Source organism: Panthera pardus, unplaced genomic scaffold (assembly GCF_024362965.1).
Source record: "Panthera pardus isolate Hobbes unplaced genomic scaffold, ASM2436296v1 HiC_scaffold_7, whole genome shotgun sequence".
Taxonomy (NCBI): domain Eukaryota; kingdom Metazoa; phylum Chordata; class Mammalia; order Carnivora; family Felidae; genus Panthera; species Panthera pardus.
The window spans coordinates 8,926,179-8,950,992 of record NW_026527002.1 but is presented as its reverse complement, the minus strand read 5'-3'; the positions used below and the strand labels follow the sequence as shown (position 1 = coordinate 8,950,992).

At 43.1% G+C, this 24,814-nt stretch overlaps 1 protein-coding gene across 7 annotated transcripts in view; it reads left to right on the top strand.

The window, feature by feature from the left end:
* The first annotated feature begins 1,881 nt into the window (after nt 1-1,881).
* BPNT2 (3'(2'), 5'-bisphosphate nucleotidase 2) overlaps nt 1,882-24,814 on the top strand; it is a 36,797-nt gene continuing 13,864 nt past the window's right edge. For 6 of the 7 annotated variants that reach the window (XR_008419867.1, XR_008419866.1, XR_008419864.1 and 3 more), the window contains exons 1-3: nt 1,887-2,533; nt 19,356-19,518; nt 20,648-20,743. Coding sequence is in view for 2 of the 7 variants with exons in the window: in XM_019421287.2 (XP_019276832.1) it covers nt 2,144-2,533; nt 19,356-19,518; nt 20,648-20,743 (649 nt within the window). In the remaining 5 variants the exon portion in view is untranslated. Of the gene's footprint in view, nt 2,534-19,355; nt 19,519-20,647; nt 20,744-24,814 lie in introns of all 7 variants that reach the window. The other variant, XM_019421289.2, reaches the window with a different exon arrangement.

The window sequence follows — 24,814 nt, the reverse complement described above, 5'->3', positions numbered from 1 at the left end:
GGGTACTAGAACCCTTCTTGGAACCATGACGTTTGAACTCACTCATTGTTTTCAGGGCAACTTCTCCTTCAATTCTTTAATCTCTTTCCCGAAGTATAGATGCTCCAGAGCTTTAAGGATCCCTCTGGGTGTCTCATTCGTGCTTTGTATACTGCCACAGTGAATGGGGCCTGTTAGTCCTTTCCAATACCCTTGGAAAATATTATTCAATTTATTTTTACAAACCTCGTCTATACTTTCCCCCCATGCTTTTAATATTTTCATAGCTACTCCCCAACTCCTATCTTTCGGTGATTTCAGAGTGTAGTTTGAGGTGGTTCTGTTGAACTTAAGCCTTTCTACTTCAACCCCGATCTTTATATTTACCTCTGGATTTGGTAGCCATAACTGCCCTGTGCCCTTCACTTTCAGCTTTCTTTTCAAAGCAGCTTTGCTTAATTGTGAATTTGTTCCCAAAAGCTGAGGAGAACAGTGCCAGATTCTTAAGATCTGGTGCTGTAAACACTTCAGAGACTGGTCCTTCCTTGATTTGTATTTGTACTTGATTTCGTGCTGTGATTATTTTTGAGCTAGTTACAGATTGCTGGCAGGGAAACCGCGCAATCAATAGTCTTTGTTTATTGCATCTATATAACCATATGCAAATTCTACAGATGTCCTGAACTCTGAGGAAGTGGTGAAGGTCAGCCTGTCTCTGCTGACTTGCCTAACAAAGGATGTTCAGAATCCATTCTGTATACTTGCAGTATTTAAGGTCATTAGCGTTGATTCAAGCCCATTTACAACCAATGACTTTTTGGCTATGAACTGTGAAACAGGCTGCATTTTAAGTTGATTTTATAGAAATATCCTAACACTTGAGAACGATACTGCACATCTTAATGTTCACTAGTGACATGGAAAATAAACTTACTCATGCTTATAATAATATTACAATTTAGTAAGTACAGTATTCAGTATTCCTGCTAACGTATCGAAGGCAAATTATTTCAGGTAAAGGCTTCTGGAAGCCTTTGGAGGGCCTATATTGGCTCGAAGATTACATATTCCGGATTGACTGCCCATCCTGTGACCACCTTTATATCAAGTAGGCTTTCTCAGTTCCTCGTCCATCTCAACCTCTGGGAGGAAGGTGTGTGTCAAGCGAAAGAGCGTTTTCTTTCATTATGAAAGCCCAGAACCAAGGCATATTTTTCAGCTGCATAGAGGGTGGTTTATTCTGGCAGATGGAGGAACAGGGAAAAACCTATATAAACCTACGGATGCAAACGCATAAGCAAGCGTTTGGATCACCACAGAGAGACCAACAGAATAAAGAGCCAAGTAAAATTCCCCAGTGTGGGAGAGGTCCCTGCCGACCGACCTCTCCCAACGCGGAGACGCGATTTAAAGATACAGGCTCCGTCTACACAAGCGCTGGAGGAAACACACACACACACACACACACACACACACCCACCAAGAAAACATACAGCTCTGTCTGAAAATGGCTTGTCACAGCCTCCGTTCGTCAATAATCTGAGAGTGACGGGAAGTCTAGCCTGTAAAACAAGCGGTAGACTTTATGTCAACCATGCGTCGTCGTTCAAAGAGAGATTTAGTTTCAATCTGCACAAGGCACTCAGCACCTTCCCTGCGTGGAAAAGAGCTCCGTCACACCCGAGACCGACTTGAAAAGCCAGCCACCGCTCCATCCCCGCGCCACGCGGTGGGGCGTCCCAGGACTCCCGGAGCCCCGCAGCCCGCCGCCCCGCCCCCAGGATCAGCCCGCCCCGAGGGCGGGGAGGACGTGGCCCCGCCCCCGCCCCGCCCCCTCGCGTAACCCGGATACACACCCACGCTCCCCTTTCACCTCCCAGCCGTTGGCTAACGTGGAAGCGCGTCCCACTGGCCGGCTGAGGAGCCCGGACCGCGTTGCCCTGGGCAGTTGGGCGCGCGGCCCGGCGACGGAGGGCTTCTCGGCGCGGCTCGGCCTTTCCCGGGAGGGAGCGATGGGGCGCGCGGGCGCCGGCGAGCGGACGCCGGTGTAAGACGCGCGGCGCCCGGCCCCGGAGCGAGGCGGCGGCGGCGGCGGCGGCGGCGGCGGCGTCGGGCGCGGGGAGGCCTGTGAGGGCCGCCGCCCCGAGCCCCGGCCTCCCGCGCCATGGCCCCCATGGGCATCCGCCTGTCCCCGTTGGGGGTGGCCGTGTTCTGCCTGCTAGGGCTCGGCGTGCTCTACCACCTCTACTCGGGCTTTCTGGCCGGCCGTTTCAGCCTCTTCGGCCTGGGCGGCGAGCCGGGCGGCGGCGCGGCCGCAGGGCCCGCGGCCGCGGCCGACGGGGGCACCGTGGACCTGCGCGAGATGCTGGCCGTGTCGGTGCTGGCGGCGGTTCGCGGCGGCGATGAAGTCAGGCGAGTCCGCGAGAGCAACGTCCTCCACGAGAAGTCCAAGGGGAAGACGCGCGAGGGGGCCGAGGACAAGATGACCAGCGGGGACGTGCTGTCCAACCGCAAGATGTTCTACTTGCTCAAGACCGCCTTCCCTAACGTGCAGGTGGGTGGGTGCCACGAGCGCCGGGCGCCCTGGGCCGGGAGGGGGGGGGGGTGCGGGCCGGCGACAGCGCCCGCTCGGGGTCGCCTTGCGGGGAGACCTGCTCGGAGCGAGCCCCAGCGCCTTGACCCCTCTGACAGCTCCAGGTCGTGGGGCCCTGGCTCCCATTTTTGCAGACGTGGAGCTCGAGACGCGGAAGTCTAGGTGCTCAAGGTCGTACAAACAGTTGACACCAGAGCTGGGTGAGGTTGCAGGTAATCTGAGTCAGGGCCCTGGCCCTTCTGGCCCCTCCCCAGAAACGGGGACGCGCTTCGTGCCTGCGATCAGAAGCTCGGGGTGCCGGGCCGGCCTTGAAAGGCTGGGAAAGTTAACTTCGGCCCCTGCTGGGGGCCCTTCTGTCAAATGAAGGGGTTGGACCAGAACCCCCGTGGCCCTCCAGCCTTTCTTGATGTACTTGTCGGAAGGATAGTTTCTATGGAACACACGTTTTCCGCCGGACCCGCTAGGAGCTAATTGGGGACCGAGGACGGTAGAAGTCTGGTTGCGGAACTGTTAGTTCGCAGGGCAATGTGGGAGGTATGCTTCTGGCTTACTTGAGCCGCAGAGTGATCAGGACCCTCTTCAAGGCGTGTATTTGGGGAGCTCTTCAAAGAAGGCTTCGGAAGTCTATTTGCCAGCCACTTCGTTTCAGCTGCGCCCCCCTCCCCGCCCGCGTATTTTCTACAGAGTAAGAATTGGAAAACCTTGGCCTTTTATTTGGGTGCGTTTCTGGGGAAGGAATTGACATCTTCGTAGGTAAATCCAGAATTGGGGATTTGCTATTCATACTTTAGGAATTCATCATTTTAGTGGAGCTGCTGTCGAATGAATAACCCTTTTAAAAATGTATGATAATTCCAGAGGAAGAGCTTAACTTAGTGTAGCAGTGCCTTGGAAGCGCTATGTGCTAACTCGTTTTGGCTACGGGGAAGAAAAATTGTTTCCAGTGGAATTTTATTAATTAGATAAACAGTGAAATCGAAACCCCAGCTTCTTTGGAAAGTATCTGACCTTTTACTGTTGTTCTTGGAAGAGTTAAGCGAGTATTGTCATTGTAGAATTACCTGTTTTGTGTAATCCTCCCTCCAGTCTGTCGTATTACTGCTTGGGTTCTCTTTTTTCCTCTTTCCATGTGTCATTTTTTTCTTACTGCCTTTTTTTTTTTCTTTCCTTTAAAAAAAAATTTTTTTTTCAGGGGGAAGGAACATTGGCTTCATGTCATGAGCCGCTGGCTACCAGATGTTATTGACACAAGAATTCTCAAACAAGACACAGAATGTTTATTCTTCTTTTGTCCTACCCTGCTTTATCATCACAAACAATACTTATCTTGGGTTTGTACAGATATGTGTATCTTGCGTATGTAAGATCCACCGGTAGGATATCTTTTCTCCAAGACACACGGTATTCTCTTAAGAGTTTGTCAAATAAACAGGAGTTTCATAGAAATGATGCAGAATAGTTACATCAGTAGAAATGGTGACCATGTCTTGAATTTATTTTAGGCACCCAGATAATGGCACGCAGGACTTCTTTGGATCCTGACAGCAACTTTAGGAAGTAAATTTTATCGACGCCCAATTTGCAGACAGGAATGCGGGGCTCCCAACACTCCATGGTTTATATGAACTATCGAATGCTTCATTTTTAGCTAGATCTTTCGGAGGCTGTTTAAAACTTACAGCGCAATTCCCTAGGGAAAACCTAAACTTGTAGAAGATTAGAAGCCATGATAAAATATATCAAACAGAGTTGAAATTCGTTTTTTTGAAGATGAAGACGACGACATTCTTAAATACCAAAAACACGTACCTGCGTGCCCATGTGTGTTCACGTGTGAACCAAACCTTCTGCTTTGGGGAACTTCCACAGGATTCTGCATTTGTTTTTGCGCTTCTTAGCAGACGTGAAGGGAATGGCTGCCAAGTGGTAACACTGCATTTTATTGAACACAAAAGCCAGGCTTTCAGAAGTGCAGATGTTGAGGGCTCTGCCTCCACGTAAAATAGCTTTTTGTTTTCTTGTGACTGAATATTCACACGTTCACTTCTAGTGTTGGGCTTTTGCTGGTGTCGAGGAGGTCACATTTATTTCTACAATGTCCAAGTAGAACGTTGGACATGCCCTACTTGTCCTCTTGCCAAGTGGTGTCCTCTTGAACGGCCTTTGATCACTGCGTTAAGACTAGAGGCCAAATGTTACAGCCATCTATGTAGACACTCAGCCCTGGATTCCTTTTTCCCCTCTCATCACCCCCCAGCACCCAGAAGGTAGTCCTAGATGTCTCGTTGGTTTTGAAGCCTCACCTGGATTTTGGGGGGTAATGATTTTAAGTCCAGTCCCACTCCGTTTTCTTCCTTGTGGAAAATTAGCATTGATCAGCCACAGAGGCTTTCTTCTTTTATCCTGATGCCCTGTGCAAATAGAGAGAGGTCTCTTACTTTTTACCACACTTTTCCTGTCTGGAGTCCGAGGCTTGAGCTTTCCTATCTCACGTTTATTCCTCATACGAGGATATACCACGTGTCACTCTAGAATACGCATGTGGGGGTAGTTTTGCCCTCAGGGGACATTTGGCACAGTCTGGAGATTTTTGGTTATCACAGCTGGAGGTGGAATGCTACTTGGCCTCTAGTAGGTAGACCGTAAACATCCCACAATGCATAGGACAGCTCTCCGTAACAGAGAATGACGTAGCCTAATTTTTCAGTTGGGGCCAGGGTTGAGAAACCCTGCTCTAGAGAAGTGAGTGTTATCCTAAGAAAACTCCAGTTTGGGCTGGGAGCCCCGGATTTCCTTTGGTGTGCAGGCTTTCTTATGTCAGGGATCTTGGGAGAGTCCCCAGGCAACCTTTCTTCTCTTCTTCAACGCATGGGCCGTGCTTGATTTTATTATGTGAAAATACTAGTAACTGCAGCCATTTGTGCGGCACTTTCATTATATTCTTCTGGATGGTGATGAAAAGGAAGGCTGGAGATAGTTTTCTGGAGTGGATTTGCAGCTACAGAACAGACACACTTAGATTTATAGTTTCAATTTACTATACAGGGAACTCTGTATTTGAAAGGCTCCTGTCCTCAACTTTCCTTGTTCAAAGTGTTTTTTGTTTTTTGTATTTTTAACGTTTTATTTATTTTTGAGAGAGAGAGAGCATGAGCTGGGGAGGGGCGGAGAGAGAGGGGGACAGAGGACTCAAAGCAGGCTCTGCACTGATCGCAGCGAGCCCATCGCGGGGCTTGAACTCGTGAACTGTGACATCATGACCTGAGCCAGAGTCGGACGCTCGACTGACTTAAGCCAGCCAGGCACCCCAACTTGTTCAGTTTTTGACAATGATTCATTTTATTTGAAGATCGGGCATGCTACTCCAATCTGATAGGAGTCTTGGGCCTGTGCTTCCTTGACCTTTAAGATGGGAGTTAAACTCTTCTCTCAACAGCAGTACTCACTGGAAAAGTTTGAGAAGCTTAATACAGTGCTAAGAACACTTGACTTGACATCTTGTCCAGTCACCTGCCTGTGTAATCCTGGCCAGTCATTTCACATCTCTGAGCTGCAGTTGCCCTTCTGTAAAATCTAGATAACTAGTAAATTTGATAATTAGTGCAGACATAAGCACTGCAGACAGAAAAAAATACAAGTTGAAAGGAGCTGGCCCAATAGAGGTAGTAGGATAGTAAATTCCAGTACCCTGATGAGTCTGAATCTGATGCACATGGGGAAATCACTGTGGAAGAAATTAGGAAGGTAGTCACATGGCGAGTTCACTCAAAGAGGGTTGGAGCTAATCTTTAGTTTAATCCTAAAGTACTAAAGAGGGCCAGATTTACCTGACTTTTCTTGAAGCCTGCAACATGCCATACTTTGTTTGGGCTGTGGCTGTTTGGAGGTGGGTGAGACCAGTTAAAAGTATGTTAAAACAGGCTGTGCAAGAGATGTAGACCAGAGCTCAGCTAAAAGGAAAGTTATACTCAGCTTGGTTTCCTGGCTAACGTTTAGTTAGTCCTCAGTAAGTGACAAGCGCTGAATTAAGCTTTGTATTACCACCGTTAATTTACTCTTGACAACGACATAGGAAGTTAAGTACTATTGCCCCCATTCTGCAGATAAAGAAATTGAGGCTTGGAGAGGATAACTAATTTACCAAGCGTTACACAATTAGAAGATAATTTTAGCCTCTCAGAGATTGACTTAGTGATCGGAGAATCATCTCAGGTCCATTTAATTCTGTAGATAAGGCAATATAGGAGATATAACCACAGTGTATTCTTAACTAACCTATAGTGCTTTGAATGGTTAGTAGAGCTCAGGGGAGACAGTTGGAGAATCGTTTGGAGGGGGTAAACCAGCTAGGAGGTTTTCTCTAGTGAGAGATGATACATCTTAAATTGCTGTGGTCACAGAAAAGAGCGAATTGGAAAGATACGAGAGAATTTCTAAGGATGTTCCGAAAACGACCCCTCTATATCTGATTTTCACAATTGGTTTTGAAGAGTGGGCGATGACAAGTCAAAGGGGGCAGATTATGAGTGCCATCTTTGACGTGTGAAGTTAGAGTTGCCTTTGATATGGCCGAGGGGACATGTTAAGGAGGTAGTCGAATATATCGGTCTGAAGCTCTGAAGACCCTTCGGAATTAGAAATAGGAATTTGTGAGTCATCAGTGTTGTGATATTAATTGAAAGCTGTTGTGGACAGGATTGTTTATGGAAAGACTATATTGTGAAAGGGGAAGATCAAGGGCCTACAGCCAAGGATAACGCAGATTGAAAATAATCATTTAACAAGAATAATAGCATCCAGCTTTTATGCAATGCTTACTCAGTGTTAAGCACTATACTAAGTTTGTTTGTTTTACCTATTCTGTTTCATTGATTCACCCAAAGAACCCTGTAGGGAGATGTGTTTATCATTCACTTTTAGCAGCTCAGAAAGCTTAGGGGACCAACCTGGATAAAGCCACATGCCCAAGAAATTGAGGCGCTGGCAATGATAGAACACATACTCGTAATAGAGGTTCTGTGTGGTGAATGGTCACTGGTGAACTTTGTGAGAACTTGCTCGGTGGCTTGATGGAAAGGAAGCAAAACTGAAAAAGATGGGAGGTAAAAAAAAAATGGAGATAGTAAAGACAAGGCTTTCAAGAAATTGGACTCCTAAGGAGCTTGGCTGGGGTCTTCTATGGGACTAAGAGAAGTTTCTATGGATTTTTTTCTGGTATTGTTTTTAAGGTGTGAGACAGACGATAGAGCGTGTTTAATTATTTATGGATCTATATCTGAAAGATGGTATTGATAGTAAAAAACTTCTGAAAAGGTTGAAGAAGACAGGTAGAGCCATGTTTCTCCATCTAGAAAATAGTTGTTGAATGCCTACTATGTGACAGGCACAGTGTGAGGCACTATATGTAAAAACATTTTAGGATAGGAGCACCTGGGTGGCTCAGTCGGTTAAGCGGCCGACTTTGGCTCAGGTCATGATTTCGCAGTCTGTGAGTTCGAGCCCCGCGTCAGGCTCTGTGCTGACAGCTCAGAGCTGGAGCCTGCTTCGGATTCTGTGTCTCCCTCTCTCCGACCCTCCCCCATTCATGCTCTGTCTCTCTCTGTCTCAAAAATAAATAAACGTTAAAAAAATTAAAAAAAAAACCAACATTTTAGGATATAAAGATTCATGGAAAAATGTAGTGAATGGTGTCTTCTTAGGACATTAACCAAAATCCTCTGCAGCCCCAAAGTAACTGAGCTTTCATATGAATAGCTTTAATTGTGTTTTGGAGTCTTGATTTCCTATTCTACAATTCCTGTTGAGGACTGAGACAGAGAGGCAGTAGCAATGACGGAGGGAGAGTAGATTGAATGGAAAGGGTTATGGGGAAGAAATGTAAGTATATTGGCAAAGAATAATGTTGTCAACTCAGAAGTATTCATTTAACACCTACTGTACCAGGGACTGGTTTAGGCTCCAGTAATGAAGGAAATTGTGTCCTTGAACTCATACAACTTATGTTCCGGTAGGTCGAGATCTATAGTACACCTGTGATCAAATAAATTGATTTCAGATACTGATACGGGTTTTGAAGAAGAAAAAATAAGACCATGTCAGAAGAGTGAGTGGGGCTTCTGCTTTGGCCATGATGGTCAGGGCAGACCACTGAGAGGCACTGTCATTTGAACTGAGATCTGAAGGATAAGAAACAGACAATCCTGCAGAGATTTGAGAAAAGTGTGCATGAGCAGGAGAGAAAAAATTAAGGAAACACAACGTTGCCAAAGGAACATAATTTTCTAGTAGAAAGTACAAAGGCCCTGAGGCCAACGGACCAGAAAAAGACAAGTCTGGAGTGCAGTGTAAACAAGGATGCAAATAGAGAAAGGTCACTGGGGCCAGATCATCCGCACCTTTGTAGATGATGGTAAGGAGTCTGGATTTGATCTCTGTGCAATGAGAAACCACAGGTGTTCAGCAGGGAGTGACTAGAATCTGATTTGGGAAGATGGCGGGTTGCTGGGTTGCAAGGGGAAGCTCCATAACATGGCAGTGATTTTGTCCATCTTGTTCATTCTTCTGTTCCAGTACCCATAGCGGTTTGCAATACGTGGCCATTAGTAGCTGTTGAACGAATGAATGAATCCGTGAATGCACTGTAGGAGTCAAGAGCAATTGAAGGCTATTTTAGAAATCCAAGTGAGGGGGGCCTGGGTGGCTCAGTCGGTTGGGCGTCCGACTTTGACTCAGGTCATGGTCTCGTGGTTTGTGAGTTCAAGCCCCGTGTCGGGTTCTATGCTGACAGCTCAGAACCTGGAGCCTGCTTCGGATTCTGTGTCTCCTCCGCTCTGTGCCCCTCCCATACTCATGCTCTGACTCTGTCTCTCAATAATCAATAAATGTTAAAAAAAAAAAAAAAAAAAAAAGGAAATCCAAGTGAGAGATAGATGGCGGCCTAAACTAAGATTTGCTTGGTATACATAGTTTCATGTATTTAGAACTGGGGGTAGAATTTCCAGGACTTAATGGCTGGTGAAATGTGGGAAAGAATTGAGAGAAACTTAACCGTTTCTAAGGCCGTTGACAATGTCGTACGGTGGGTTTATTCCGTTTGTGGGTGTGTAATGGTGGCAGCAGGTTACAAATAGCGGTTGTGCAGAAGCAGGTGGGGACACCGGACTGACGTTCTTGGTCTCTTGCTCCGTTTGTTTCTTCCTAAGCTGACTCTCAGGGAAGATGTTTTTAGATGCAGTCCCATAATTTGTTAGGCCATACTCATTTGAAACGATGTGGAGAAGCTGGCTTGAACTCTAGGCAGAAATCTTCATCCTAAGGCACGGTAGTTGCTACCCACACTCGGCACTGCCATTTTTGTAAGCCGTGGTGGTCAAGACCCAGAAACTACTTTGTGTGTTCTGGGAGGCACATTTGTTGCTTGTTTTACGTTTATTCCATGGCGTTTGCTTAGTTACTTAGTTACTTACTCTTACATTCCCTTATCCGACACAGACTAAATTGTGTTCTCATTAAGTATGTGGGCCCTAAAGCTATAATACTTTAAAGTGATACCTGCAAGATGGGAGAATAGGAGTTCTCTACGGTCATTCCCTCACAGAACATTGATTTGGGTAGTCATCCACAGATAAGGGTTCCTTTGTGGGCATCTGGGAGTCCAGCAGAGATGTTCCAGCACACCATTGGGGCAAAAAAAAAAAAAAAAAAAAAAGAATAGATACATTGATGAGAGAGAAGTGTTTTCACTTCACTTTCACCACACCGTCTCTCAAGACAGCACAGCTCGGTGCCAAGAGAGACCCCCTGAAGCCTGCAATTTCACCCACAGGAATGTGTGAGTGAGTGTCTGGCTTTGCCAGCCATGCAGGACACTGCCCACGAAACCACTTCTGTCTCTTGTCACCTATGTCCCTGAAGTGATCTGCAAGACTGAGGGGTTGGGAGAGGCTGTGGGAACACATAAACCGGGGCTCATCTGAAGGCATGCTCTTTGTAGACACCCATCAGGAAGGCTGCCCACGAGTCGCTGGGGAGTCCTCACCATTAGGGCCCCTCAACTGGCTCACAGGCACCCCCAACACTCTCCATGTCTTGCCCAAACCCAGTCCGCTCGCCCACCTTGGCATGATTTTAGCATGTGCTCCCGTAGACAGCGAGACTGAGCCTTTGTAAATGGCCAGCAAACAAGTGCGGAAAGCCAGCAGAATTGCGGAATTGGGAAAAGGCTCACAAACTTGAGCATCTCAGAGTACCACCCTAGAGAAGACAAATGGGAGGCTCCTAGTCCCTGGGTTGGCTTTGTGGGGTTGAGATAAAGCTTATAATCTTAAGAATTTACCCTCCAAGAGAGAACAAGAAGTGTGGAGAATGCATATCTGTAGAAAATGTTAGAGAAAGCCTTAGAATCCCACATCAGACTCAAGGTGAAGATAACTCTCACAAAGTCAATCAGTAAAGACTGGAGGAGGTGACTGCTTCTTTAAATGTGAAGGCAGCAATGCAGGGCTTCAAGGAATACAAAATGAATGAATGAAGCACAACATTACCACAGGAATATAATTTTCTAGTAACTGACCCTCCAGAAACAGAGATCTACAGATTGCCTGTCAACAAATTCAAGAAATTGTTTTAAGGAAGCTCAGTGAGTTTAAGAGACACAGACAACTCAAATCAGGAAAGCAATACTTGAACAAAAGGGGAGACACAACAGAGACAGAAGTTAAAGAGAGTGGAGAAGCTTGTGTGCATTATGGGGGACCATCAAGTGTAACTTTTCATACTTTGGGAATCTCCAAGAGAGACAGAGAAAAGGGCAGAAAGTTTATTTAAATGATAGTGGCTGAAAATTTCCCAAATTAGAGAAGAGAATGTGACATCCAGGTACATGAAGTTCATAAGTCCAAAAATTCAACTCAAAGAGGACTTTATTGAGACACATTATAATAAAACTGTCAAAAATCAAAGACTGAATTTGAAAGCAGCAAGAGAAAAGAAACTCACCTGATACAAGGGAACCCCTCATCAGACTATCAGCAAATATTTCATCAGAAACCCTGTAGGCCAGGAGAGAGTGGGATGATATGTTTGTTCAGAGTGCTGAAAGAAACTGTTAAAACAAAACAAAACTGCCAACCAAGAATACTTTACCTAGCAGCACTCTCCTTCAGAAATGAAGACTAGATCAGGATTTTCCCAGACGAATAAAACCAGAGGGAGCGGACCACCAGACCTGCCTTATAAGAAACGTTAAAGGGAGTTCTTCAAGCTGAAATGAAAGGATCTAAGTAGTAACATGAAAACAAAGTATAAAATTCACTGGTAAGTATAGAATTAAATTCACAATATTCTAATGTAATAGTGGTGTACAAGACACTTTAATATAAAAGTTAAAAGAGGAGTGTTTTTTTTTTAAACTATAGAGCTACAAAAATTTGTTAATGGATGCACAGTATAGAAAGATGTAACTTACAGCATCAAAAATAAAATGTGGTGGAGACAAAGAGGGAAGAGTTTATATGGGATCAAAGTTAAGTTATTATTGACTTAAAATAGACTGTTACAACTATAAGATACGTAAGTTTCATGATAACGACAAAGTAAAAACCTCTGATAGACAAAAGATACAGAGAAGGGAATCAAAGCATACCACTGTGGAGTATCATCAGATCACAAAGGAAGATAGCAACAGAGTAAGAAAAGAACAAAGAAGCTACAAAAAGCCAGAAAGCAATTAACAAGGTGGCATTAGCAAGTCCACATTTGCTAATAATTATTTGAAATGTAGGTGAACTAAATTCTCCAATCAAAAAACAGTTAAGTGAATGGATTAAAAAAATAAATAAATAAAAAGACCCACCTGTATGCTGCCTACAAGAGACACACTTCAGCTGTAAAGACACGCATAGGATCAGAGTGAAGGAATGGAAAAAGATATCGCGTGCAAATGGAAACCCAAAGAGGACAGGATAGCCATAATGGCATCAGACAATATAGACTTTAAGTAAAAAAACTAACAAGGGGCAAAGAAGGTATTATATGATGAGATAAAAGGGTCAGTTCATCAAGAGGATATGACAGCTGTAAATACATAGGCACCCAACATCACAGCACTAAGTACGTTGAGCAAATATGATAAACCTGAGGACGGAAACAGATGGCAAAGCCACAGTAGTAGTAGAGACTCCCAGTACCGCACTTTTACCAATGGACAGATACCTAGACAGATCATCAATAAGGAAATGACGGACTTACACTGCACTTCAACTAAGAACTGGTCTTCTGAAAAGAAGATTAACAAACCTTTGGCTAGTCAAAGATAAAATGATTCGAATCTTCTATAAATTCAGAAATGAAAGCATACAACTGCTACGTTACATACTGATTGCTACAATATACAAATGATCAAAAGAGATCACTACAATTACAGGTAAACAAATTGGGTAACTTAGAAGAAATGGATAAATTCCTAGAAACAGACAACCTACCAAGACTGAATCATGAAGAAAACAGAATAGCTGGACAGACCTGTAAGGAGATTGAATCCTTAATCAAATTTCCCAATAAAATCCCAGGACTAGATGTCTTCACTGGTGAATTCTACCAAACAAAAATTAATACCAATCCTTCTCAAAGTCTTTCCCAAAATTGAAAATGGAACACTTCCAAACTCACTTTATGAAGCCAGCATTACCCTGATACCAAAGCTATGCAGGGACACTATAAGAAGAAAAAATTACAGGCCATTATTCCTCATGAACATACATCCAAAAATCCTCAACAAAATACTAAAAAACTGAACTCAACAGCATATTAAAAGGGTCAGACACCATGATCAAGTGGGATTTATCCCAGGAATGAAGGATAGTTTCAGTATATGCAAATCAATCAATGTGATAGACCACAACAGAATGAAAGACAAAAATTGTGTGATTATCTCAAAATAAAAATATAAAAAGCATTTGACAGAATTCAACACTTTTTCGTTATAAAAACTCTCAACCAAGTAGGTATAGAAGGAATATACCTCAACATAATAAAGGCCATATGTGACCAGCCCACAGCTAACATGATACTCAATCATGAAAATCTAACAACTTTCTTTTAACATCAGAAAGGCAAGGATGCCCATGCTTAGCACTCCCATTCAACATTGTACTGGAAGCCCTAGCCAGAGCAATTAGGTAAGTAAAAGACATAAAATGCATCCAAAGTAAAATTGTTCGCAGATGGCATGATATTATGAAAGAAAACTCTAATATATTGTTAGCAAAATATTGTTCAACTAATATTAATACTTCAATAAAGTTGCAGGATACAAAGTCAACAAAAATCATTATTTCTTTTTCTTTTAAATGTGTTATTTATTTTTGAGAGACCCCATGAGCAGGGGAGGGCAGGAGGGGGGGGCACGGAGGATCCGAAGCTGGCTCTGAGCTGATAGCAGCGAGCCCAACGTGGGGCTCGAACTCATGAACCATGAGATCATGGCCGGAGCCGAAGTCTGACGCTCAGTGGACTAAGCCACCCAGGCGCCCCTGTATTATTTCTATAGATTAGCAACAATGAACTATTTGAAAGAGGAATTAAGAAGACCATTCCATTTACAATAGCATCAAAAACAATAAAGTACCTAGGAGTGAGTTTAACCAAGGAGGTGAAAGACCTGTATACCAAAAACCGATGAAACTAATTGAAGACACAAATAAACAGAAAGGTATTGCGTGTCTTGGATTGGAAGAATTAGTATTGTTAAACTGCCCATACCGCTCAACGCAATGTATACATTTAATGTAGCCCCTGTCGAAATCCCAATGGCATTTTTCAAAGAAATGGGATAAAATAATCCAAAATTCACGTAGAACCACAAACGACCCAAGTAGCTAAAGCAATTTTAAGCAAGAAGGACAAACCCGGAAGCATCCCATTTCCTGATTTCAAATTACAAAGCGATCGTAATCAAAACAGTGTGGTAGTGGCGTAAAACGTACATGCAAACCAAAGGAATAGAATAGAGAAATAAATCCCCACGTGTACATTTAACTCATCTTTGGCAAAGCGTCAAGAGCATACCGCTGGGAAAAGATAGCTTCCTCAATGAAGGTGCTGGGAAAGCTGGCTATCTATATGCAAAAGAATAAAAGTGGATCCCTGTCTTACACCACTCACTCATCAGAAACTAACTCAAAATGCATACAAGATTTCAGTGCAACACCTGAGATATAAAGCTCTTTGATACTGGTCTGAGCAATGATTTTTTAGAAAAGACACTAAAAGTACAGAAATCAAAAGCAAAAATGAACAAGGAAAATGACATCAAGTTTAAAAGCTGTGCACAGCAAAGGAAACAGCTGAAGGAAAAGGCAACCTATGGAATGGCAGAAAATATTTGTAAACCATGTATTTTGATAAGGGTCTAAAGTCCAAAATCTATAAGGAACGCGTTCAACTCAATAGCAAAAGAATAAGTAATCCAGTTTAAAAATGGACAAAGGACCTGAATGCATATTTCCCCAAGAAGACCTACAAGTTACTATCAGTTATATGACAAGTTGTTCAACATCAGTAATCATCTAATCATCAGGGAAGTACACATCAAAACCACAATTGAAATGTTACCTCACCTGTTAGGGTGCCTATTATCAAATAGACAAGAGGTAAATGTTAGCAAGCATGTGGAGAAAATTCTGAGAGCCCTTTTATACCATTGGTGGGAATGTAAATTGGTATAGCCATTATGGAAATACTATGGAGGTTCCTCAAGAAATTAAAAATAGAACTACCATATGATCTAGCAATCCCACTTCTGGATATATATCTAAATGAAATTAGTATCTTGAGATGTTTGTACTCCTATGTTCATTGTGGCAATAGTTACAATAGCCAAAATACAGAAATGATGGATAAGTACTGATGGATGGATCAGTGTAGACACACACACACACACACACACACACACACACACACACACACTGGAATGTTATTCTGCCATTAAAAAAAAATCCAAACAAATGTTGAGCTCCTAGAAACAGTGAGTAGAATGGTGATTGCCAGAGTCTAGGTAATGAGGGAAGAGAGGAGGTGTCGGTCTGAGGGTGTAAACTGGTGGTTATGACCACGATGAGTAGGTTCTGAGGTTCAAATATATAGGAAGATGACTGTGGTTAATAATACTGTATTTTAGTAGATCTTAACTAGATCTTAGGCATTCTCACCACAGAACAACTGATAGATGGAGTAGTTAACTTGATTGTGGTAATCGTTTTACCACCTATCAAGCCATCACACTTGATATGTGTGTGTAGCTTTCTCAGTGAAGCTGCAGGGAAAAGCCGAATATGTCACCAGTGCCACAGTCGTAATTATTCTGGCATTAAGGTAAGTCTTGATAACTGGTAAGGAAAGTCAGCCCACCATGATAATTTTCCTCCCCCGCCCCTGTCACCAAAACGCCTTGTTCTTTTTCCAAGAAGCGGTTTAAAAAAAAAAGAAGAGGGGCGCCTGGGTGGCTCAGTCGGTTGAGCGTCCGACTTCAGCTCAGGTCACGATCTCACGGTCCGTGAGTTCGAGCCCCGCGTCGGGGTCTGGGCTGATGGCCCAGAGCCTGGAGCCTGCTTCCGATTCTGTGTCTCCCTCTCTCTCTGCTCCTCCCCCGTTCATGCTCTGTCTCTTTCTGTCTCAAAAATAAATAAACGTTAAAAAAAAAAAAATTAAAAAAAAAAAAAAAAGAAAGAAAAAAAAATTATAGGGATTTTGATTGGAGTTTCATTACATCTATAGTTTACTGGTGGGAGAATTGACATCTTTGTCGTTTTTCAGTAATTAATGTTCTTTTCATACAGCTTAATTTTCTCTGTACTGTTTTTGCACATCTTGGGTAGATTTATTTCCAAATAATTTACTTCTTTTGTTAGTTGAAATGGCTTCCGTTTTTATGTTAAATCTGTTTTTTTTAATATCTGTCGCTAGTATCTGTTGCTGGTAAAAAATGCAAGTGATTGTTAAATACCGATCTTGTACCTAGAGACTTGGCTGTGAAAGTTCTGTTATCCTATAATTTATCTACAGGTCCTTTTGGATTTTCTCAGTAGTAAGTCATGAATTGCATGTTATGACTTCACTTCTTCCTTTCTATCCCTTTGCCTCTCTACGCTCGCCACCCTCCCTTAGCGTTCTGCAACGGCTAGGACGCCGTGCACGCTGTTCGCAGAGGTTATGATGGAGGGCAGCTTGATTCGGTGAGGTGCCGGCTGAGTCCTTCACCATCAGGTTTCCGTTGCCACCCTTATCTCCGGCTCCTTCCTCCGGGCTCACTCTGCTCTGGCCGCACTTGCCTCCTTGCTCTGAAAATACCAGCACGCTCCCACCTCCCGCCTTTGCATTTGTTGCTCCGTGGGCTGGAAGGATGTAACTTCAGATGCCTGGCGAGGCTCACTTCCTTTAAATCTTCACTCTAACACCGCCTTTGCCTTAGCTACCCTGTCTTCGAAAACAAACAACTTTATTGCAGCGTGATTTTACATATCAGTATCATTTGCCCATTGCAGATATCCAGTTCACTAGTTTTTACTAGATTTGCCGAGCTGTACAACCATTGTCGTTAATCAGTGTTACGTTTTCATCACCCTACTAATATCCCTGTGCCCAATTACCACTCATCTGTGTTCCCACCCCTACCCCAGGCAACCACGGATCTACTGTCTCCATAGATTTGCATGTTACAGACATTTCACATTAAATGGAATCATCCAGTATGTGGTCTCTTATTTCTTATTTCACTTAACATAATGTTTTGGGGGTTCACCCTTGCTATAGTATGAATTGTATCTCATTTCTTTTTATGGCTGAATAGCATCCCACTGTATGGATGTACCACATTTTGTTTATCCATTCATCAGTTGATGGACACTTGGTAGTTTGTAATTTTAGGCTAGTATGAAAAATCCTGGCCACCCTATCTTAAACAGTAACCCTTCTGCTCTCCTACAACATGCTTCCGGTGCTTCTCTGCTATATTTTAGATCTCCTTGTTATCACTATTCAGCATATCACCTGTTTCACTCATTTGTGCATTGTTTAACTCCCTAGAATCTAAGGGGCACAGGGGCAGAGATTTTTGTCTCAAGTTGATCACTGTTGTACATCGGTTCTGGGAACTGCCTGGCATGTAGTAGGCAATCAGTAAAATTTGCTGAATCACTAAAGGGATAAGTGAATGGATGAATTGGATGTTTACACTATATTAAAAATATTTTTTTTTATTTAAGTGGCTCTATCTTTCTGTAATATTACAGTTTTTAACTTTCTCTGCGACAATTTGGGATAGTTCAGGCACTTTCCAGAGATTGCTGGTATTTGTAGGGTTTTTATCGTGTGTGACTGTTTACTTACGTAGTTGTCAGTGTTATCGTCACTCTGACACTGTGGTATGGGGTCTGGGCGTGCCATTACGTGCTGCACAAACACAGTGATCTGCTGTGGAAAGGGAGCTTGTCAGAAAGCACAGTACCCAAAAGCCTGCCTCGCTTCAGTCTTAATCCCTACTGGAAATTCACATTTTGGAGACATTTTTCTTGCATGTGGATGTTATGATTTGATAGAGGAAGTCTTCTGATAAGGTAGTACATGAATAAAGTTGACAGTCCGTTATTAACCCAATTCTTAAAATGCAGTCAGTTCTTCAGTTTGCCTCGTTTAGGTGTGTCATTATTTACAAAAGTAAATATAAATGTAATATATTAATTAATTTTAATTTTTTAAGCATTTGTTTATTTTTGAGAGAGAAAGAGAGACAGAGCGTGAGCAGGGGAAGGGCAGAGAGAGAGGGAGACACAGAATCCAAAGCAGGCTGCAGGCTCGGAGCTGTCAGCACAGAGCCAGATGCAGAGCTTGAACTCACCAACCTCGAGATAACGGCCTGAGCCAAAGTCGGACGTTTAACCAACGGAGCCATCCAGGCGGCCCTGTAATACATTAATTTAAATCATTGTTTTACAAAGCAGAGTATGTTTTAAGTATTCATTAAGAAGCTTACTGTTGAAAGCAGTGGTTCTCTACTCCCCTATACCTTTACGTTTTTATAGAAGTCAGATTTATTTTATATTTTAATTTTGTGTCCTAGTAAATAAAAACAAAATTTGACTTTAGCATTTTATCCTGTGACTTACCTTTGGTATAGTGAAGAGAAGGCTCTTTTTTGTCTGTCTGGATTACTCATTTCAGCCTTGTTTATATTTTATAATATGCTAGCTTATTATCTGTTTTCATTATTTCCAGGTTTCTTTTTTCTATTGATCAAAGCTATATTTTAGATGATTACTTTTCTAGGACATTGTGACTCTTAGCATTCATGAATTATCTGCTCTAAAGCATATTTCTTTCAAGTCCGTTGTCACTTTTCTCCTCCTTATAGTTACCGCGTTCAGTTCAGTGTTCCATAATATTGCCAATCTGTTTTCATGCTTTAGATCTGTTGTTTTTTATAAATATCATTAAGCTTTAAATAGCTTGTTTCTTTGATGATTAATTTCTCTATATTTCTCTATATTTGGATTCTCTGAGGCAATAAACTAAACTTGAATATTAAGTTAAATAAATAGTACTTGAAGGCAAGATGTTGCTGGAATTTTTTATATTTTTCCGTTTTGTAACGAAATGCTTCAAAATAAACATACGGCTTTACCGACTTCCAGTGGATGCGATTCGGTCTGAAAAGTTTCTCTCTCTCATGTTTTCTGAGGGGGTATTTCTTCTTTTTAAATGTTTTAGCTGTCATCTATTTTTGGTGCAGATAAATACTGAGGAACACGTAGATGCAGCTGATCAGGAGGTTATCCTATGGGACCGTAAGATTCCTGAGGACATCCTGAAGGAAATCGCCACCCCTAAGGAGGTACCAGCAGAAAGCGTTACTGTCTGGATCGATCCACTGGATGCTACGCAGGAATATACAGGTGACTTCACATGAAAATTCATTTCAGACTTCAGATTGCCATTATATACTGGAGAATCAGAACAAAGACGGGTGGTATATACCTGGTGGGTCAATACTTTACCAGTTTGGCGCGAGCCTTTCCAATTAGGTTTTAAGACAGAGAGCTGGATTCATGCAGTGTGGTGTGAAACCTTTGGATGGACCCAGGTATTCTCAACCTTTTTCTCCCCCCAAAACCACTGTATTATGGCATACTCCCTATTAGGGGTCGTGATTCACTCTATCACTCACTGATCCTTCAGTGAAAGGACGTTTTTATCAGTCGCAACAACAAAATGGTTCCTGTTGGACACCTGTTTCTTTAGGTGTTTGCTTACATACTGAGTTAATATATATCGAGGTGTACATTATTCAGGTATTTATTTATGTAGCCAGAATATAATACTTACTCGTGATTTGAGGAATTGAGGGTTTATTGCGTATACATTTATCTTTAGAATTCAGCATAGTAAGTCGTAGGCATCCAGGGATAAGTAAGTAGCAACATGGAGAATTACTGCCCCCACCGCATTTTCTTTTTTGTTTGTTTGTATTGTTACCTAGGCCTAGCTCAGATTTCATTTCTGTGGATCCTCTCTCTTGCCTTGTTTCTTACACTGAGATATCCAATGCTTGCTTTTTCTCTGCTCTGTTGGTATATATAGTAAAGGTAATTGCTTACCTATGTGCCCTCCTTCTAGATGATAAGTTCTTTGAATGTGGGGCCTTCTACTTTTTCATCTTTGTATTCTAGTCCTTAAGCACTGACCTTGATTGACCCATAATAGACACTCAGTAGGTAACTATTTGGAGAACAGGAGGAAGACAGAGGAAGGTGTCTAATAGCAACCGAAATTAGAAAATGTTTTGCGGAAGTAGGTAGTAGAAATACAGAATATTGAGGGATTTTTTAATAAACACTTTTCCTAAACTGAGATTGGCTTGATTATATAATAGTGATAATAAATGTGAGCGCCTCTCTTGTGCAGGGACTATTCTAAGTATTTAACTTGATTTTCAAATTTAAAACTAAAGTTTAAAATTACTTACTTTAATAATAACGTATGTTATCGGGGTTTTTTGTTTTCTGTGTTTTTTTTTTCTCCTAGAGGATCTTCGAAAGTATGTCACTACTATGGTGTGTGTGGCTGTGAATGGTAAACCTGTGCTAGGAGTAATACATAAGCCATTTTCTGAATACACAGGTAAGAGATACACTAGAGCTCTCAAGAGTTAACGTTACTAAATCATGTGTCTATAGTACTTACTGTCTTATCAGAATCGCAACTGTAGCTCAGTAATTATTGAGGTCAGTCCCCACCATACCTCACCCTTTCATTGGATACAGTGGGGATTTGGTGTTGGTAACGATAACACATAATGAGGCAGAGCTTTCTAAACTCTCTTTAGAGGACAGAAACCGCGAATGACCATGAGAGATGGAGAGTGTTGAGGAATCCAGTTGGGCACACGCTGTGTTCCTCTCTGTTTCTCTTGTGCTGTGGCTTGGGCTAAGGCCCAGGGCCCATGTACATTGGATTCCATGTGGGTCCACCATCCAGTGGCCTTAGCCAAATCTGTTGTCATGTCAGGAAACCGTGGTGGTTAAGGGCAATGGCGACCTGGCAACCTCGGCATCAAAAATGGATGGTGTCGTGGTGACAGTCTTACTAATCAGGCTAATCCTCGTGTAGCCCTGGACACCATTCAGAGCTCCATTGGACCCTTGGCTCTCCCACCGTCTTGATGTGGTCGTGTCTGTCAGCTTTGTGCAGAAGGCAGATCAGATCTGTGATGGTCACATTGGGAGTTGGGAGCGTGGAGGACCGTGCCAAAGAGCTTTCCGTGCAGCTCGGGATGACCTCGCCCAGAGCCTTGCAAGTGCCAGTGGGCTGCGGCACATAAAGGACACAGCCATTATGCTATGGTTTGCTAGAGAGACTAGCCACGGTCTTAGGAATAGCAGTGATAGCGTGGACTGTAGTTACAAGTCCAGAAAGACACCATGAGTTGTCATGATGTACAAGTTGAGGGTGACAGTTAGTGGTGTCAGCGGTATCCTTGACAGTCTGAAGGGACTCCTCATACTTTGAATCGGTAGTTCCCATCAAGAGTCCTTTTGGCTCCACTCTGATGAGGTTCCTGATGGTGACAGTATCCATTTTGCCAGCGCCAGCATTGACCAAGTGTAGTGGGTCGAATAATGCCCCTTTCCAATTCATTTTCACTCCTGTGTTAGTTTTCTGTGGTTGCCATAAAAACAAAAACACAAAAACCCCACAGACTGTCTTTGAACAACAGATATATAGTCCAACACAGTTTTTGGAGGCTTGGAAGTTTAAAATCAGTGTTTTGGCAGAGAAATGCTCTTTCTGAAACCTGTAAGGGAGAATTCTTCCATGTTTTTCTCTTAGTTTCTACTAGTTTGACAATGGTCCATGGTGTTCGTTGGCTTCTGAACACATCACTGCAGTCTCTGCCTTCATCTTTCCACAGTATTCTGCCTGCGTATCCGTGGCTCTGTGTGGCTTCTCTTCTTACAAAGACACCATATTGGATTAAGAGTCCACCTCCCCGGTCATGACCTCATCTTAGCTGATTACATCCACAGTAACCCCATTTCCAATAAGGTCAGATTCTGCTATGCTGGGGATTAGGGCTTGAACATACCTTTTGGGGAACATAAACCCATTACATCAGAATCGTAGAATCTACCTTATGTGGAAGTCAGGTCTTCACAGGTGTAATTAAGGTATCGGGATGAGGTCATCCTGGATTAGGGTAGGCCCTTAAATCAGTGAGAGTGTCCTTATAAGAAACTGAGGTTACAGAGACACACGTGATAAGAGGATGGGATGGCGAAGGCACAGAGATGGTGGAAGCTAGGAGAGAGGCATGAAATGGATCCTCCCGTAGAGTTTCCAGAAGGATTCAACCCTACCAGTATCTTGATTTTGACCATTGAGCCCTTCGGCCTGTGAGAAAATACGTTTCTTTCCTCGTAAGCCGCCATGTTTGTGGTGATTCGTGGCGACAGCCCATACAGCGCTGTCGCTTACTCTGGCCTTGTCCGCTGCATGTCGGTGGTGTGGCTGCCACTGCCTAAAGAAGCTGGCTCTCTCTTGGGGCGCCTGGGTGGTTCCGTCGGTTGAGCGGCCGACTTCGGCTCAGGTCACGATCTCGCGGTCCGTGGGTTCGAGCCCCGCGTCGGGCTCTGTGCCGACAGCTCAGAGCCTGGAGCCTGCTTCCGATTCTGTGTCTCCCTCTCTCTCTGCCCCTCCCCCGTTCATGCTCTGTCTATTCTTGTTTCAAAAATAAATAAACGTTAAAAAAAAAACATTAAAAAAAAAGCTGGCTCTCAAGTGGACAGAAATGGAGACAAGGTTAATTTTTGATGACTCTTAACATTTATTTGCTTTGCAGAATAACCTTGTGTCCCAAATTCCAGCTGCTCTGAGATAGGCTGAACATATACTTGAGTGTTGGCTCTGCGTTTCAAGACCACATCTGCTTTGTGGTGTTTGACTTTTTATCTTCTTTTCATAATTCAGATAGTTTTTACAGTTGACAGTTTGATGAGCTACAAAAGATTGAGGCCATTACTGCCGACAGGGTGCCTTAAAATAAATTATATAATTGCCTTATGGTTTGTGGATTGCTTTCACATATTTCCTTTAATCCTTACCGAGTAAGTTAGGATACGGGTTGGGCCGCTAATTTAGGCTTCTGTAACAAAATGCACCAAAATGCCAGAGGTTCAACAAAATAGTTGATTTCTGCCTTCTCTAACAGCGTGCATGCAGGCAGACCGGGCATGCAGGCTGCTCTCGTTGGCTGTTTTTGCTGTGCTCAGTTTTGCTGCCCGCTTCTGCATGACTGAGGATGGCCCCCTGCTTCTTTCACATTCCACCAGTGCAGAGGATCCAGAAGGGAGACGTGGAGGACATTGTCCACTCAGGGTTGGACCTATAAGTTGCACACATCGCTTCAGCTCACGTCCCATTGACCAAAATGTAGCTGAAACCAGCTGCAGGGGAGGCTAAGAAATGTAGTCTTTATTTTTGGTGGGCATCGAGGCATCCAGTTCAGGGATTCTGTCACTTCGGGGAAAGTAGGGCGAGTGGATATTGGAGCATAACTCAACTCAGCAGTATTGCTACACTTAGTATAACTCATGAGGGAAGGATACACTTACTACTGATACTCCCACTTACGGATGAGAAGATGGGACTCAGAGTTTGATATGTTCCTCAAGGCGGAGCGGTTAACCTGACAAATATTACGCAAATCAGTACATCACGCCATTTTCACAACTCCACGATTCCTAACATTTGGAGAGCGTTTAACCATTTGAAATACGCCCAAGTTCTCTCATTTGAAGCTTGTGATAACTCTGTGACAAAGCAAAGTGTTGTTATTGCCATTTTTTATAGATGAGAAAAGACGCTGAGCAGCTCTTATGAAAGCCACATAGTTCAAAGTGTTACAGCAAGAGCTAACTACTCCTTATTAATATCTGATATTTGTTTAGTATTTTCACAGTTTATGAAATGTATTGACATTCATTCCAAACTCAAAATACCCCTGGAAAGCGTATAAAAGATGAATTACGGTGACTTCCAATTTAAAAAAGAGAAGACAAACATATAAAGGCGATGTACAGGGCTTAAGTCTTTGAAGTCCTGTCTCAGTTTTTTTCTTTTACTTTTTTTTTTTTTTTTAATTGAAGTATAGTGGACTCCTCCTTTGACAGTGTTCCTCATTGCCTGACTGTATCAGTTAGGGTTGCATTTAGCTGCATACAAAATAAATCTGATTACAGTAGGTAAACAAGTAAAGGTTTTATTTTCCTCACGTAGTAAGATGGCCAAAGGGCAGGGTGCTTCAGTGGCTTTATGATCCTCTTAGGCACCTGACTTCTTGCTTCTTTTCTTAGAAGGTGGCTCTTTGTAGCCTCACGGAGATGGGTGCTTCCAGTTACAATGGCTCTGTTCCAGGCTGGGAGAAAGAGGAAAGAAGAGGGACGAAAGATCTCTTCCCAGATATTCTTTGTGTTAGGAAAGAGTAGCCTGAAGCCCCCTGCTTCTTCATCTCATTGGCCAGAGGTCACATGGCACCCTTAGCTGCAGACAGCCCGCTGCTCCAAAGAGAGTAAAAATCGTCATACAGGAAACGCAGAGAAAGTTGATACAGGATAGGCAAATAGATTCACATTCTTGGAGCCCTGATTTCCACATCTGTTCATTTTAGGGGTAGGGGAGAATAAGAATAATAAA